Consider the following 14,823-nt stretch of genomic DNA (forward strand, 5'->3'; position numbering starts at 1 on the left):
AACTTCCAGTTATAAAATAAATGTCACAGGGATATAATGTACAGCATAGGGAATATAGTCAATAATATTGTAATGACTTTGCATGATGACAGGCAGATGCTTACTAGACTTATCATGGTGATTATTTATTTCTTAAGATATTTAAGTGTTAAATCACTATGTTGTACACCTGAAACTAATATAATATTATATATTAACTGTACTTTAATTTAAAAAAAGAAATAAAATTCTGATACAAGCTACAACACAAATAGACCTTGAAAGCATTATGCTTAGTAAAATAAGCTAGACACAGAAAGATATTGTCTGATTTTACTTATATGTGGTACTTAGAAAAGGCAAATTAATAAAGACAGAACATATACTAGAGACTATCAGGGGCTTGGGAGAGGGGGGAATGGGGACTATTATTTAAGGGGACAGGATTTTTGTTGGGGATGATGAAAAGGTTTGAGGTATAGATGATGGGGATGGTTACACAACACTGTGAATGTGTTTAATGCCATTCAATTGTATACTCATGAATGGCTAACATAATAAACATTATGTAGCATATATTTTATCATAATAATTTTTTAAGAACTATCCTTTTGGAATAAAATAGCCTTTTCACATAATGGTATTTGATAAAAGAGACTGCAGGTCTGAGGCTGTTTGATTGCTTTTGGTTTGCAGGCTGCCGGCTCTCAGATTGGGATGATAGTCAATTCCTTCACCAACATCGTTGTGGCCATGATCATTGCCTTCTTCTGTAGCTGGAAGCTCAGCCTGGTCATAGTGTGTTTCCTCCCTTTCTTGGCTCTGTCGGGAGCTGTGCAGACCAAAATGCTGACAGGATTTGCCTCTCAAGACAAGCAGGCCCTGGAGACTGCAGGACAGGTAATTTTACCAACTCAGTTTTTAGGCTGATTCTGGCTGAATGGCTGTCATGAAACTGTTAAGAATGGGTGTGTAGTATACAGAGACTTTGGAAGCTGTTCACCTACAAACTTTCATGGTTAGCAAACTCCCACCAACCCTTTTCATAAGTGCCTCTGCCCAAAGGCTGTGACAAGAAAGTTCTGACACAGAGTTTGAGTAGGTGTGAGCAAATAGTGGGCGTGTTCAATGGGTTACAATTCACTTTCCCCTCAAATAGCTACTTTTTCTGCATCCCAATCTGGTGTATTCTCATTTGCAAGACCAGATAGTTCAGCTTTCTGTCTGTTCCATTTTTTCAGCTTAATGGTTTCCCCAGGTCATGCTGCCCACATGGAGGGGAGTTTTACACATACTTCTAATTTTCCACTTTAGTGTCTGTTAGACTTGTGACAAATGTCTTTCCTAAGTAGAACCATGAGGTACAGCTTAGATTTTAAATACACTTATGTTTTAGTTATGTACCTTTAAAAGTATGTTCTAATTAATATCTGGTTATTAGGGGCAAATGAAGGAATGGAGACACTGACATTTATTAGGTATAAGAAATCTCGCACATACACATATACACACCCTCACTCTTTTAGCAAATTGACTATAATCTAGGTCTTATCTCTTTTAAGAGAGAGAATGTGAACACTTCCCAGGCAGGCAGAAACCAAAAGGATTTCATATGCCAGTGGTGGAAAGCCGCCCACCTTTGTGTCTTTTTGGGACAGGACCCTAATTCAGAAACTGATTATTTGCCCCAGAGTATGGACTGAAACAAAGTCAGAGTATAGACTAAAAGATAAACTTTATACTTAATTTTAATTCATCTTAAGTAATATTTGGTTAGATTAATTTTTAAGAAAATCAAGCTAGTATGTTAAATTTATATTATTAAATAAATGTTTGTCTCAGAAGCCATCTAAAGATGCCATTTTAGACATTTTAAATTAACTAATGAAACTAAAAACTTTCAAGGATAAACACATGTATCTCCCCTCTCCCCCTTCCCCAACAAGTGGAGGCGAAAAACAGTGCTAGTATGAAGTAGAACTTCATTCAACTGATAGGCTGTCTCACGGTGCAGTTGCGTTGATCTCCAGCAACTTAGTTGTGTTCTCAGATGATGCCTTTGTCTCCAATTTGTACCGCATTCTGCCATTTGTACTAGATCTAATCCATATAGCAGCTGAAATGCCATGAAAATAGTTATTTTTGCTCTTTTATTCCTAAGACTCTTTCATTCTTCAGGTTGCAAGTGAAGCCCTCAGCAATATCCGCACTATTGCTGGAATTGGAAAGGAGAGGCAGTTTATTGAAGCATTTGAGAGGGAGCTGGTGAAGCCATTCAAGACAGCCATTCGAAAAGCAAATGTTTATGGATTCTGCTTTGGTTTTTCCCAGTGCATTGTGTTTGTTGCTAATTCTGCTTCCTACAGATATGGAGGTTACTTAATCTACAATGAGGGGCTCCATTTCAGCTATGTGTTCAGGTGAGGACTCTAGGCCAAGGCCATAAAAGATCAATGGTCTGGGAGGAATAGCCTGATTCTGTAAGTTAACTTTTGCTGCTTAACAAATCAAACTTGGTGTCTTAAACAGCTGGGATTTATTATTTCTCAAGATTCTGTGAATTCTCAGGGTGGTTCTTCTGGACTAGGCCAACTCAGGCTTCTGAGTGGGCTTCTGTCTCCACATAGTCGCTCTAGTAGGTGAGCTCGTTTTCTTCACATTGTGGTCTCAGATTCCCAAGTGCAACAAAGAGAGGAAGCCCCTATGTGCAAGCACTTTTCAAGTCTCTGCATGCATCATATTTTCTAATACCTCTTTGGCCAAAGAAAATCATACAACCAAGCCCAGGTTTAAAGACTAGAGAAATGGAACCCACTCTTTGATGAGAGGATCTGACATGTTTCTCCTTTATTCTTACACTATCACACTCACAACACTTTGGACACCTGATGTCCTACAGTTCAACTTCATTCTGATACCATGTGTCTGGAGATAGCCACAGAGCCCACAGGTGAAGGACATAGTCCTACAAGGCTGCCCACCTCAGACTCTGCACCCTTCCCTGGAGGTGAAATGTGGGGTAAGAGACTGAAGTTTCCACCCTTTAATCAAATGATTGCTTCCCCTGGCATCCAGCCCTCATCCTTAGGTTACCTAGGGGCTTTCCAAAGTTATTTCACTAATGTCTCAAAAGACACCTTGATTGCTCTCCAGAAACAGGAAATTCCAAGGGTTTAGATGCTCTGTGTCACAAACTGAGCAAAACAAAGTATGTTTCTCATTATAAATCACAATATTACAGAGCAGTGAAAAAGTCATATTGCAAAGGGGTGCATGCATAGTAATAGGATGAATTAACCATTTTCATAATCTACCTTATTGACTAATGCTGAGAAAATCTAGAGGCCTTGACTAGCATGGTTCAGAGAACTACCTTATGTGAACTCTACTTCTTACAAAAAGGGCATGTTTCCAGCTGACTCTAGGTGTAGGCAGAAAAATGCAGTTCAGGGGAATTATATTCCTTTCTTATAGCTGGAGCCCACTCTTCTAATAAGATTAGCTTTGAGTCCAGTTTCTCACATTTCCAGAGGTGAGAAACTAGGGGTGTTGGGGCACCAAGGGACATGTATATGGGTGTAGTGTGGTGGGTGGGGGACCATAAGTGGGGTAAAGGGAAATGGTCTGAGAAAGTCTTGAAAGGCATTAAAGAAAGTGGTCCCAATAGAAATCTGTTCTTTTGAGTTCATTCTCAAGTCATGAGTTCTGTCTTCTTGCCTTTGATTTTCAATATAGAATAGGTTTTTTTTTCTCCTGCCCCATTTACACTGACCCCAATCAGGAAAGTCTCTTTTCTAAAATTTTACACATTTAGAGCTACTAACTTAAATCTGATATCACAAACTATTGACTTGTTTAGTTTATGTAAGATTTTGGAAGAATTATTTGCCAAAGTGTAAAAACTTGGAGACTGCAGAAAGCTCCTAATTTCTGGCTTCTCTTTAAAAATGGAAAGATCACCTTCCATCATTTCTCATTTTATTCCAGTTGCTTTTCATTGCTTTATGCTTCGGACTGAGCCCTGGAGATGTTTGGGTTTGCAAGTCTGGCCTAAAACAATTCCTGCTCATGAACTGAGCCATGAAACACACAAAGACACTGCCCCTACCACTATCCAGGCAGGTTCTCTGTGCTTGGCAGTGCGGGTGGACAACTTTGCAGGGTGCCCCTCGTATCATAGTGTATATAGCAGCAGAGCTATCTCTCATCATGTTTATCTTTCATTTATTCATTCACTCATTTGCTCATTAATTACACACATGTTGAGTATAGTTAGAGGCTGGGCCAAGTAGAAGGATACAGGCAATTCTATCTTATGCTGTCTGAAGCATGAATTACATGCATGCTTGGTACAGATTGATGCATTTATCACCAATCATTCCCTTTTATGCATTTATGATAGATTCAAAAAATATTAGCAATGTGAAAAAATCAGCCCAATCTGGTGATTTTTTTATGTCCCCTTTATTTTTTTTTTAAGAAGTCTTTTCTCAAACACATTTTTAAAAAGAGGCTATTGTAATTGAAGCAGGGTTTGGAGGTCTGAGCCTCCCTTGTTTAATCATCCCCTCACCTTTTTTTTCATAGAACACAATTTGAAAACTGCTAATCTCTCCAACTCCACCTTGCCAAACAAGTCTACAGTGACTCGCCCAAGGTTGCTCAGTTCTTTGCTAACAGAACCAGGACTAGGCTCCAAATTCCTATCTCTCTGCCACCACACCAACCACACCACACTTCTCTCTACATGGTGTCTGTTCAATTGCAGGGTGATCTCTTCAGTTATTCTGAGTGGGACAGCTCTTGGAAAAGCTTACTCTTACACCCCGAGTTATGCCAAAGCTAAGATATCAGCTGCACGCTTTTTTCAACTGCTGGACCGACAACCCCCAATCAATGTATACAGTGGGGCAGGTGAAAAGTGGGTAAGTACTGAGGTGGGGTACGAAGGCAGTTGGGGAGGGTTGTGCTTGTGTGTGCACATGTAGTACAGCCATTGGGGCTGACCATACAACCCCACCACTTAGCTTCTAAGTTCCTGCAGTACATGGGTTCATCCAGATGCACTCAGAATGGTCAGACAGATTTATAGATGTAAAGAAATTAAGTAAATTAGCGTTAAAATCATCCATAAAGCAGGCATTTGAAGAAGACAACAATATCCAGTGAATGCTAAATTCTGTGTACTATAAAACACACCTAGCTCCAGAATAATGAAGCTACCCAGACACCATGTTTTCTACTGATGTTCTGGTATGGAATGTAGAAAAACCAGTTCTTCTTGTCCAGTAATATTGATGTAATTCATGTTTACCTGGGTTCAAGTTTTAGCTCATGCCTATGGACTGCCAGAAAATTAATTTGATCTTAGCAAAATCTCTCTTCTTCTGATTGATAGTCTCCACAGGTGTTTTCTAATCTTCCCTGCCTATTTTTTAGTATCATAATATGATCAGGAGAGCGGAACAAATCTAAACCCTAGTAAAGCTAAATTAAATTCAGAAATCTTTTTAAATTGGTCAAATGACCTGTTTCTCCTTTAGCCCAATGAAAGTAAAGTCTCTGTGTGGTCTGTTAAATAGCTATCCATTTCTAGGATCCACAATTCAGATAATAAAATGGAAGGTATTCACATTTGCAGTTCAGGGCTTAAGTAACTTTCTAAGTGGTTTCACGTGTAATGCTATTATTTTAAATCTTTGGGGGAACAGACCTCTAAGGGTTGGAGAGTTCCTGGCTTCTGTGACGTAATTGTGTATTCTAGCCATTCTCTTCCGTTTGACCTTCTTCCAGAATGGCAAGCCATGGATGACAATGAAATCCCCGTAAGTTAGGATGGAAAAAAGCACTCAGATATTTAGAATTTCACTGCCCAAGGCTTCCTCTGTTCTACCCCTGCTGGAATAAGGAATTCATTAAGTCGCTGTCTTCATACTTTGCACTTCAGCAGCATGGTGTTGAGGGTCTCTTAAGCAGGGATTTAAAACTCAGATTTAGGTGCATTTTTCATATTCTAGATTCTAGTAGGCGTATATATAATTCCAATCTTCCCTTCCACAGGACAACTTCCAGGGGCAGATTGACTTTATTGACTGTAAATTTACATATCCTTCTCGACCTGATGTGCAAGTTCTTAATGGTCTCTCCGTGTCGGTTAGTCCAGGGCAAACGCTGGCATTTGTTGGAAGCAGCGGATGTGGCAAAAGCACCAGTGTTCAGCTGTTGGAACGTTTCTATGATCCTGACCAAGGGAAGGTGGTAAGCAATGCAAATGCTTCAGAGAATTTTGCTTTCTGCAGGAGCTCTCCAGCCCCTGAACATGGTCTTCAAGGTTGTGCCTTGCCAGACTCACTGTAAAGTGCTAGCCTTGGACACTCACCCCCGTGGATAGTTTCCAGTACCAGTCATTTGCTGGTTGACCTGATTCTACCTCGCAGTTTCTAATATCAGATTCTTCCCAGTTCCAGATGGCCTGCTGACCAGTTAGGCAAAGAAAACTGGGCACACTGCAAAGCTGGAGATGAGCATATTTAGCAGAAGCATTCACTTACCCGTAAATGGAGCAGAAAGTACAGACTAATCAGGAGACTAATGACTGGGAACGGAAAAAGTGGGGGTGATAAGGGACACAGTGATATATGAGCAAGAAAGCGGATTTAGTATGAAAAAATTGGAGACAATCCTGGTTTGAGAAGCTTAAGTCTAAATAGTATGAGGAACTCAAATGGTAGTCATGTGCCATAAAGCTTTCATGAGAATATTTGAAAAATTGGCAGATTGCTTTGTTGTTTATTTCCCACAGCAGCATTTTTTCCCTTTTTTTCTTTTCTTTCCAAATAATATATGCAGAGGAGTACAAAATAAAGTAACAATATTTGTAATGAAAAGCAAACTTTTATTCTGCCCTTTCTACCACTCCATTTCTCTGCTCAAAGGCAACTGTTTTTAACCCCTGATGTTTTCAGATTTCCCAGAGATTACCTCAACACCTCTAAACATTATGCTTATGCTGCTGTTTCATGATTTAACACATTTAAATTCTGTTGACTTACTTTCAAGAGATGAAAATTTAGCTTACCCTCACCACTCTTTTTCCTTTTACCCACATCCTCCCAACATAGATATATAAAAAAGTTCCTTTATTTGTAAATTTAACTAATACACTTCTGTGTTGTTGTTTTCTACCACCTGTAGATAACATCTCTTGAATTCTCCATTTCTAAGATGAAAATCTACCTTTATTTTTATCTCTTCTTCCTTTTACCTTTTACCTATCAACTCCTAATAACTACTCTTTTATATGGTCAAAAATACAAAACACTAACATTCTGTTTATAACGTTTATTATCTTTCATGCTTTCACTCTAGGCTGATTCTAAAAGTCAAAAATCAATGAACAACTTTTATTATGATTACATAAATAAATAGTATTCATCGCTTAGTCAAGTAGTAAGGCCCATTAGCATTACATGTTCTTTCTTATTTTTCTGAAAGGCTTTCAGTTCCTTGTATTCTCTGCCTTGAAAAAATCTTTATGTTCTTCCAGGGTTTCTATCCTGCTGCTTAGTCTGAGGGACCTGCTTCTTTCCCTCATTTCTGCCACAGCCTGAGCTTATCACAACCGGTACCTGTGGAATAATTGTCATTCTGTGAGTTTCCTGCAGTATTTCCTTAGATTTTATTTCCTACTCCCTGTATCTTCCTCTTTCTTGCCTTTCACTCTCATTTTGTTGGAGTACATCCATACTAGTTTTCTAAGATATGATTCATAGGCATGGGTCTGAAAATGCTTTATTCTGCTCTACACTTGTTTCATCTTAATATTTAGAAAAAGGCCTTTTTTATTTCCCCAAATAGTTTATTCTTCATTGCAATGAGGACAGATAACATGCTGAGAAAAACACATACATTAAATATATTTCTCTGAAAGTGCTCAGTGAATGTTCAGGTCACAGGTAGAAAGCAATGCCCATGAAGAGATCAATATGATTCCTTGCTTTTTGTGGACACAATGTATTTGTTATCATTGTAAAATATTTCCATAAACATTTTAAAGTATAAAAATACCACCTTTTATGCAATTTTGAAAAATCCCCTTTGCTCTTAAGGAAGCTACCAAATGCATGCATTTAACCTTTTCAACATTTAATTGGATACCTATGATGTACAGCACTGCACTAGGCCCTGAGGGAGATCCTAAGGAGCATGAGGCAGGTCTCTGTCTTCTAGGAGTTTACAATACCAGCACATGTACCACAATTAGCAGACAGCTCCAGTATTTAATTAAGTATTAAATTGTGCTTTGCACACTGTGAGTACTATGGAAAATGAGTAGAGGAAAATGAGAGGGTTAATTGTTGAGAAATGCCTTATGTTTTTTTCTAATAGTGTTTGTTTTTCCCATTGCTCAGATATTATCTACAATATAATATGCTCTCACCATTTACCACAGTCTTTTTCTGAAATCATAAGGCCAAATACTTTACAGTAGTATGTTAGGCATACTGTATCTTTAACTATTCTAGGGCTTTCAAGGGAACCAGCTCAAATGGTAATATTTGACTTCCTATACTATTTTTAGGCAGTGAGTTCCTAAAAAAAAAAAAAGATTATATTTTCTTCCTATAGCAGACAAAATACTGCTTAGCATGGTGCCTTTGTGGCAGAGAATTCAATATATGTTTGTTGATCGACTGAGTAAATGAATAAATGTACTCCTTTCTTGCTTGGGTCTCTTATCTCAGTTATGCATAGGCTAGTAGTGTCAGTAAGATCATGGAAACAGGCTTCATTCTTATGTCATCTGTTTTATAACCTATGGAGTTTCAAAACTGAGCAGTTCTGCACACTTGTAGAGGATGTCCTGCACCAAAATATAAGGGGAAATTTTTAAAAATACTGAATAGTGTCTTGAATACCTTTCCCATTGGTACCACCTGTAGAGCTAGAGTTTGGAAGCAAACAAATGAAACCATAGTCTGATCATAACTTTGACACCGTTCTGACAGACACCACCTCCAGGGGTCAAAGGCAACATCATTTATTTCCAAGAGTCCTGGGATTGTTGTCTCTTAAACAAAGCAGATGTTCTACGTAACACTAACTCGAGAATATAAACTTTCCTCACGGCTGGAATTCTAAAAGTTAATGCCCTGGCTGTCACCTCTGTTGTCAGATAATAGACGGGCACGACAGCAAAAAGGTAAATGTCCAGTTTCTCCGCTCGAAGATTGGAATTGTTTCCCAGGAGCCGGTGTTGTTTGCCTGTAGCATAACGGACAATATCAAGTATGGGGACAACACCAAAGACATTCCCATGGAAAAAGTCATACAAGCTGCAAAGCAGGCTCAGCTGCATGACTTTGTCATGTCACTCCCGGAGGTGAGTACCAAGTCCGAGTGACTCCTTTGGGAGATGGTGATGGGAGAGATAGAATAACCAAAGAGGATTATGATTTGGGCTCAAGGAGAAGATCAAAGGCAACATAATTTATTTCCCAGTGCCGGGGGTTCATCACAGTCTGTTAAGCAAAATAAATGTCCTTCATCAACATACTCTTTAGTTTTGGAAAGTATCATATTATCAGGTGCAAAGGATACTGTAGAACTCGTTGTACGTAAAGCAATGTACTCATTGTACACTGAGCACCAGCTTAGCATAGTGAAAAATGTCCTGAGATTTAAAGCAGACAGTGCTTTGAATCCAAGCTCTGCCACTCACTAGCTGTGCAACTTTGGGATGATTACTTATCTTGTCTGAGACTCAGTCATCTGCGAAATGCAAAAAACAACATTAAAATTAAAGAATATACATAATAGCCGAACAAGAGAGCTGCTGCTGTTATTACTGTCGTCATGATGGTTTCATTACTTGGCAGCAGGGCCACGTGTGAACTTAGTATGATATTGACTCTGAATTTTTCCATCTACCAACAGTCTCTCTTGGTGATTGATCACAAAGAAAATTAAGCCATGGAAACTGAATTTTAAGAGTCAAATGTTACATTTAACCTTTTCCACTCCTTTCTTTTAAATACCACTGGGGAGTTGCTTTTCTTTGTAAGTGATTATGTTTATAAATGTTGGAGTGTTTGTGCTGGGCTTTTTCTTTGTTCTTTTCACAAAGGCTTTTGTGCCTGAGGTTCTTGACCTCATTCTCACTTGGGTAGCCTGATGTGGAAATTGCTACTTGCTGTATCCTAAATGAAAAGCAAAGCTTGTGTGTCCACTTGGAAGATTCATCTAGTCCACAAATCTTTGTTGAGCACCTGCTCATTTTGTGGGAGACACTGGCTTAGAGTTGATTTATTGCGTCTTTCTCATACAGACTTACCTGTAATACCTTTCACTGAGCACTTTTTCTCAGCAGTTAAAGTAAGACAAAGTAGGTTATTATGAGTCTCACTTGGCTTGGGTGAGCATTTTGTCCAGAGACAAGGGACAAAAGGAGGCCGACCTGCTGTGGAAGGTGGCAGGGTACTGGTCAAGGGCAAAGGCTCAGAAGATAGACACACCTGGATTTAGATTTCGCTGTCACTGCTTTTTATTTGTCCTCATACAATTTCTTACCTGTGTGTGCCTAAGTTTTTGTAATCTGTAAAATAGAGAGAAAATGGTTTTTGTGAATATAAAATGATGATCTGGCTAGAATAGTTTTCAGAATACCTGATGCATAGTAAATATTCCATGAATGTTAACTATTTTTTATGTAGTCATGCCAGGTATTTAGCTAGGAATTTTCCTTTATAATTTCATCTAAAACTCACAACAAACATGTGAACTAGCTATTAATATCTGCATCTTTCAGACTAGTTTGTACCTCAAAGAAATTTAAATAATTTTCTCATGGTCACAGAGCTAGTGAGCAGCAGAATAGAGATTCACACCTAGGCTTATATTCTAGAATGATGCCTCCTCAACAGGGGACTGGTCTAGAAGATCTCTCATGGGCCTTTCCATTCCTAGGATTATTCTGTCCTAGAAAGATCTTCCACAGAGGAGTTTGGAAACCAAGGAATCTTGAATCAGGGAAGAATCTCACACACAGGGAGAAAGAGATAAAAAATACAAAGCTTAAGAGAAGGGTAGCTAAAGTCCCCTTGTTTCCCAACAAAAAGGTCACAAACTAAGATTTCTTAGATTTCTAAATGGATTCGACATCCTATATAGAGGGACCCATTCACTAGCCTCAATTTCAAAAAACAACAAATTGTTTCAGTTCCCAGAGGGGTCATTGATGGGGGCTCCATACAGCCTGGGAGCAATGGCTGCCACTGGTTTTCAAACCTATCGTGCTTTTTCCAGAAATATGATACTAATGTTGGGTCCCAGGGGTCTCAACTCTCTCGAGGAGAGAAACAACGCATTGCTATTGCTCGGGCCATTGTGCGAGATCCTAAAATCTTGCTACTAGATGAAGCTACTTCTGCTTTAGACACAGAAAGTGAAAAGGTATGTATTGATTTTCTGAAGTATTAGATTGTTATAAATGAGACTTTTCCTGTAATGTTTGTCCTTCTAAAATGGCACTATTTTCAATTTTCTGACTCATTAACAGTAGAAATTGCCAATACTTTGTGGAGCCAAGGACAATAATCTAGAGCAGTGATTTTCAACCCTTTTCATTTCATGGCACACATAAACTAATTACTAAAATTCTGCAGCCCACCAAAAAATTAATATTTTTTGCTGATCTGACCAAAAAATAGGTATAATTTTGATTCATTCACACTAGACAACTATTGCTGTGTTGGCTGTTGTCATTTTTTTAATTTGACAATCTAAGGGAAAAGAGGTCAGTGCTCCTGACCAAATAGTCAGATATTTCATGTTTCAAAAATTCTTGGAGCATACCAGTTGAAAATTGCTGATTTAGAGAAAGTGATTTAAAATAGGATTGCATACAGACAATGGTCTGGAGAGGGACTGAGGAGGGGGGTAGGATGGAGTGGAATGGGTCATTGGGGAGAAAAAGGGACATCTATAATATTTTAAACAACAAAAATAGGATTGCTTCAAATAAAAATAACTTTGAAATAAAAATTGTTTTTAAGATTCTCTAGGCTTGGTGACATTTTTCAAGGGCAAATAATTAGCTTTCTTAAGTAAAGTAAAATAATCCAGGTCATCTGTTGGGGATTTCAGTTTTTATAGTTCTAAAGTTATGTGGCTGAGCAGGTAGGCAGCAAACAACACAAAGTAAGAGGCGATATCTAATGTGCAGTTTGCATGAAAGGAAATGCAACCGAGCAAAACACAATTATGAAATTTTCTATTTATTAACTCCTTAAAAACCAGGATTCTATTTTGGAGACAGCTAAAACGGCCTCAGTGAAGAACAAAATCAGGAATGGTCGATGACTGCTACCTTACCTTGCTTCCTTGGTTTCATTTTAGCAAACTGGACCATCAAGTATTTTGAAATTACATAATGACCTCATAGTTTGGTTTATTCTTGTTTCACTGAAATTTGTCAGCCTATATTCAGCACATACTTATTTCTTTTATGCCAAGCCTTTGGGTTTAACCCCTGACTATAGCCATGTTACTCAGATGGTATTAAACAGAGCTCTGTGGTGGTGGGCCAGGGAACATGCATCTTTGCATCATCTTTCCATCTTTTCTTTGCAGACAGTGCAGGTTGCCTTGGACAAAGCCAGAGAAGGCCGGACATGCATTGTCATTGCCCACCGTCTGTCCACCATTCAGAACTCGAATATCATTGCTGTCATGTCACAGGGGGCAGTGATTGAAAAGGGGACCCATAAAGAACTGATGGCCCAGAAAGGAGCCTACTACAAACTAGTCACCACAGGAGCCCCCATCAGTTGACCTGACTCAAGAACTTCACACACAGATGATGCACCGGTTACAGAAGTGCCATGTGTTGTCTTTCCTTTAAGAAGCTTTGATAACTATTTTTCTTTTACACACATTGTCATACATTGGGATCCAAGCTAATTTCTAATGACCTTCAATAGTAATTTAGTTTTAAATGTCTGTATATAGAAAGTGAAAGAAACTAGGTCCAGTGTGAGTGAAAAACCCATGTTTAGCAGCTTCTCAGGCATCACCTGGTGTTCTCTCCATGCAGGAGCCAGTCCCCACTGCTCCATAGGAATCAGTGAGAAGTCCTGGAGTAAATGAAACTTTGAAATCCTCAAGGGCAGAGAGGCTTATTTTTTGTTTTTTCCATTTTTGAGCCCATAATTTGTCAGCCCTAAGACAATAAAAATGGGAAATGTTCATTCTTACCATTAAGATAGAGCAATGCCTTCCAATCGAAATGTAATATGAGCCACTAATGCAAGCCACATGTGTAATTTAAAATTTTGTAGTTACGTTTAAAAAAGGAAAATAAAAAAGGTGAAATTAATGTTCATAGTATATTTTATTTAACCCTATATATCCAAAATATTATCACCACAACATAAAAATGTTTACCCACTATAAAAATTATTAGTGTTTTAAATTATTTTATCATATTAAATATCCAAACACCAATGCATATTTACAGTTGCTGCATATTTCAGTTCAGACTAGCCACATGTCAAGTCCTCAGTGTCAACATATGACTAGAGGCTACTCTACCAGACAGACAGGGTTAGAGAATCCAGGTTCCTGTATTTACTGGTCTGAGCCTCAGTTGTTCCTTTACAATTCCAGTCTTATAATAAACATGAGTCCAGCTTCTCCGTTGAAATGTGCCCTTATACCTACTCAGAAACTTTAGAAAACTTGTTAGACAAAGATCATGGTGCCCATTTGGACTAAAGAGAGACATTGGTAGAATTAGACATCATGGTATCAGAAGTTACAAATAGAATCACCCCTTATCAGAGGGATTAAAATTCTTTCCAGCATTCATTTTATTTTATTCACCCGTTTGAATTGAGTCGACAAGAGGGAAAAAACTAAGATTCCTTAGTGTAGCACAATATAACTTTGAAAACTCCCCTGAGGCCCTCTTTCCAAAATAAGTTTAGTTCCAATTAATTTATTAGACTCGTTTATGATTTTTTTCCTATGAAGAATTCTTATGAATAGTTGGAGTAGCACATCTTCCAACTTATTTTGGGAAGAGACCCTCGGTTGTGATTCTCAAAATTGTATGGAGGCAGATGCCCATAAACCAAGAGTGTTACTATTTGATAAAAACGTAGAAGAATTGGCCTCTAGATTTTTTGTCTATAAACTCTTTTCATATAGTTACTCTATGTCTATTCTACACTTGTTTTTAGGAAATTATTTCAATGACCAAAGACTGAATTTAGTGGTGCATTGATGCAATTTTTGGCAATTAAACACTTACTAAAGTTGTAGATCCTGAAATATTTTGATACTATGTTCTGAAAGAGAAAAATAGATAGGCTAATAATTAAATATGACTTACCACGTATTTATTCATGAGTTAGATATAAATTTCATTTCCTAAGAAAATATCAGAACAATCTCATCAGGTTGGTTTAAGATCGCACCTCATATTTCCAAATGAGAGTTGGATTTATTAATATATCTTATGCATTTAGATTCTTGCTGTAATCAGGTCACTTAAAGCTGTTAGTGGACATTAAAAATTTGCAAACGTTATTGCTGTTTTCTAACCCATTTTGAGATATATTTACATGTGTGTGCCATTATAAAATAAGCATTATGTCCATTTGTATTTGCTTTAAATTTCCAGATCAAGTGAATAATCTCACATACCTGTACGAGATGGCAGATGAAAGTAACTTAAACAAACCAAGAAACCCAATTCCAATTTCTTTCATACTGTGTTCAATTAGATGCCCAATTAATTTAAACAGATGGACTGTAAATAAAACAGTGCACATGATTATCATC

General features: G+C 38.0%; 1 protein-coding gene across 2 annotated transcripts in view; it reads left to right on the forward strand.

Annotated features, from left to right (window-relative positions):
- Positions 1 to 13,142, forward strand: part of ABCB11 (ATP binding cassette subfamily B member 11) — a 75,746-nt gene extending 62,604 nt beyond the window's left edge. Inside the window, exons 22-28 of one of the 2 annotated variants that reach the window (XM_081141647.1) lie at positions 676 to 879; positions 2,158 to 2,399; positions 4,748 to 4,904; positions 6,040 to 6,237; positions 9,155 to 9,361; positions 11,284 to 11,430; positions 12,610 to 13,142. In XM_081141647.1, coding sequence (XP_080997773.1) covers positions 676 to 879; positions 2,158 to 2,399; positions 4,748 to 4,904; positions 6,040 to 6,237; positions 9,155 to 9,361; positions 11,284 to 11,430; positions 12,610 to 12,810 — 1,356 coding nt within the window. In that variant the 3' untranslated portion in view covers positions 12,811 to 13,142. The remainder of the gene's footprint in view (positions 1 to 675; positions 880 to 2,157; positions 2,400 to 4,747; positions 4,905 to 6,039; positions 6,238 to 9,154; positions 9,362 to 11,283; positions 11,431 to 12,609) is intronic. The other variant, XM_081141648.1, reaches the window with a different exon arrangement.
- The last annotated feature ends 1,681 nt before the right edge of the window (positions 13,143 to 14,823 follow it).

The sequence above is a fragment of the Miniopterus schreibersii genome (assembly GCF_964146895.1).
Source record: "Miniopterus schreibersii genome assembly, chromosome: 7".
Classification (NCBI taxonomy): Eukaryota; Metazoa; Chordata; class Mammalia; order Chiroptera; family Miniopteridae; genus Miniopterus; species Miniopterus schreibersii.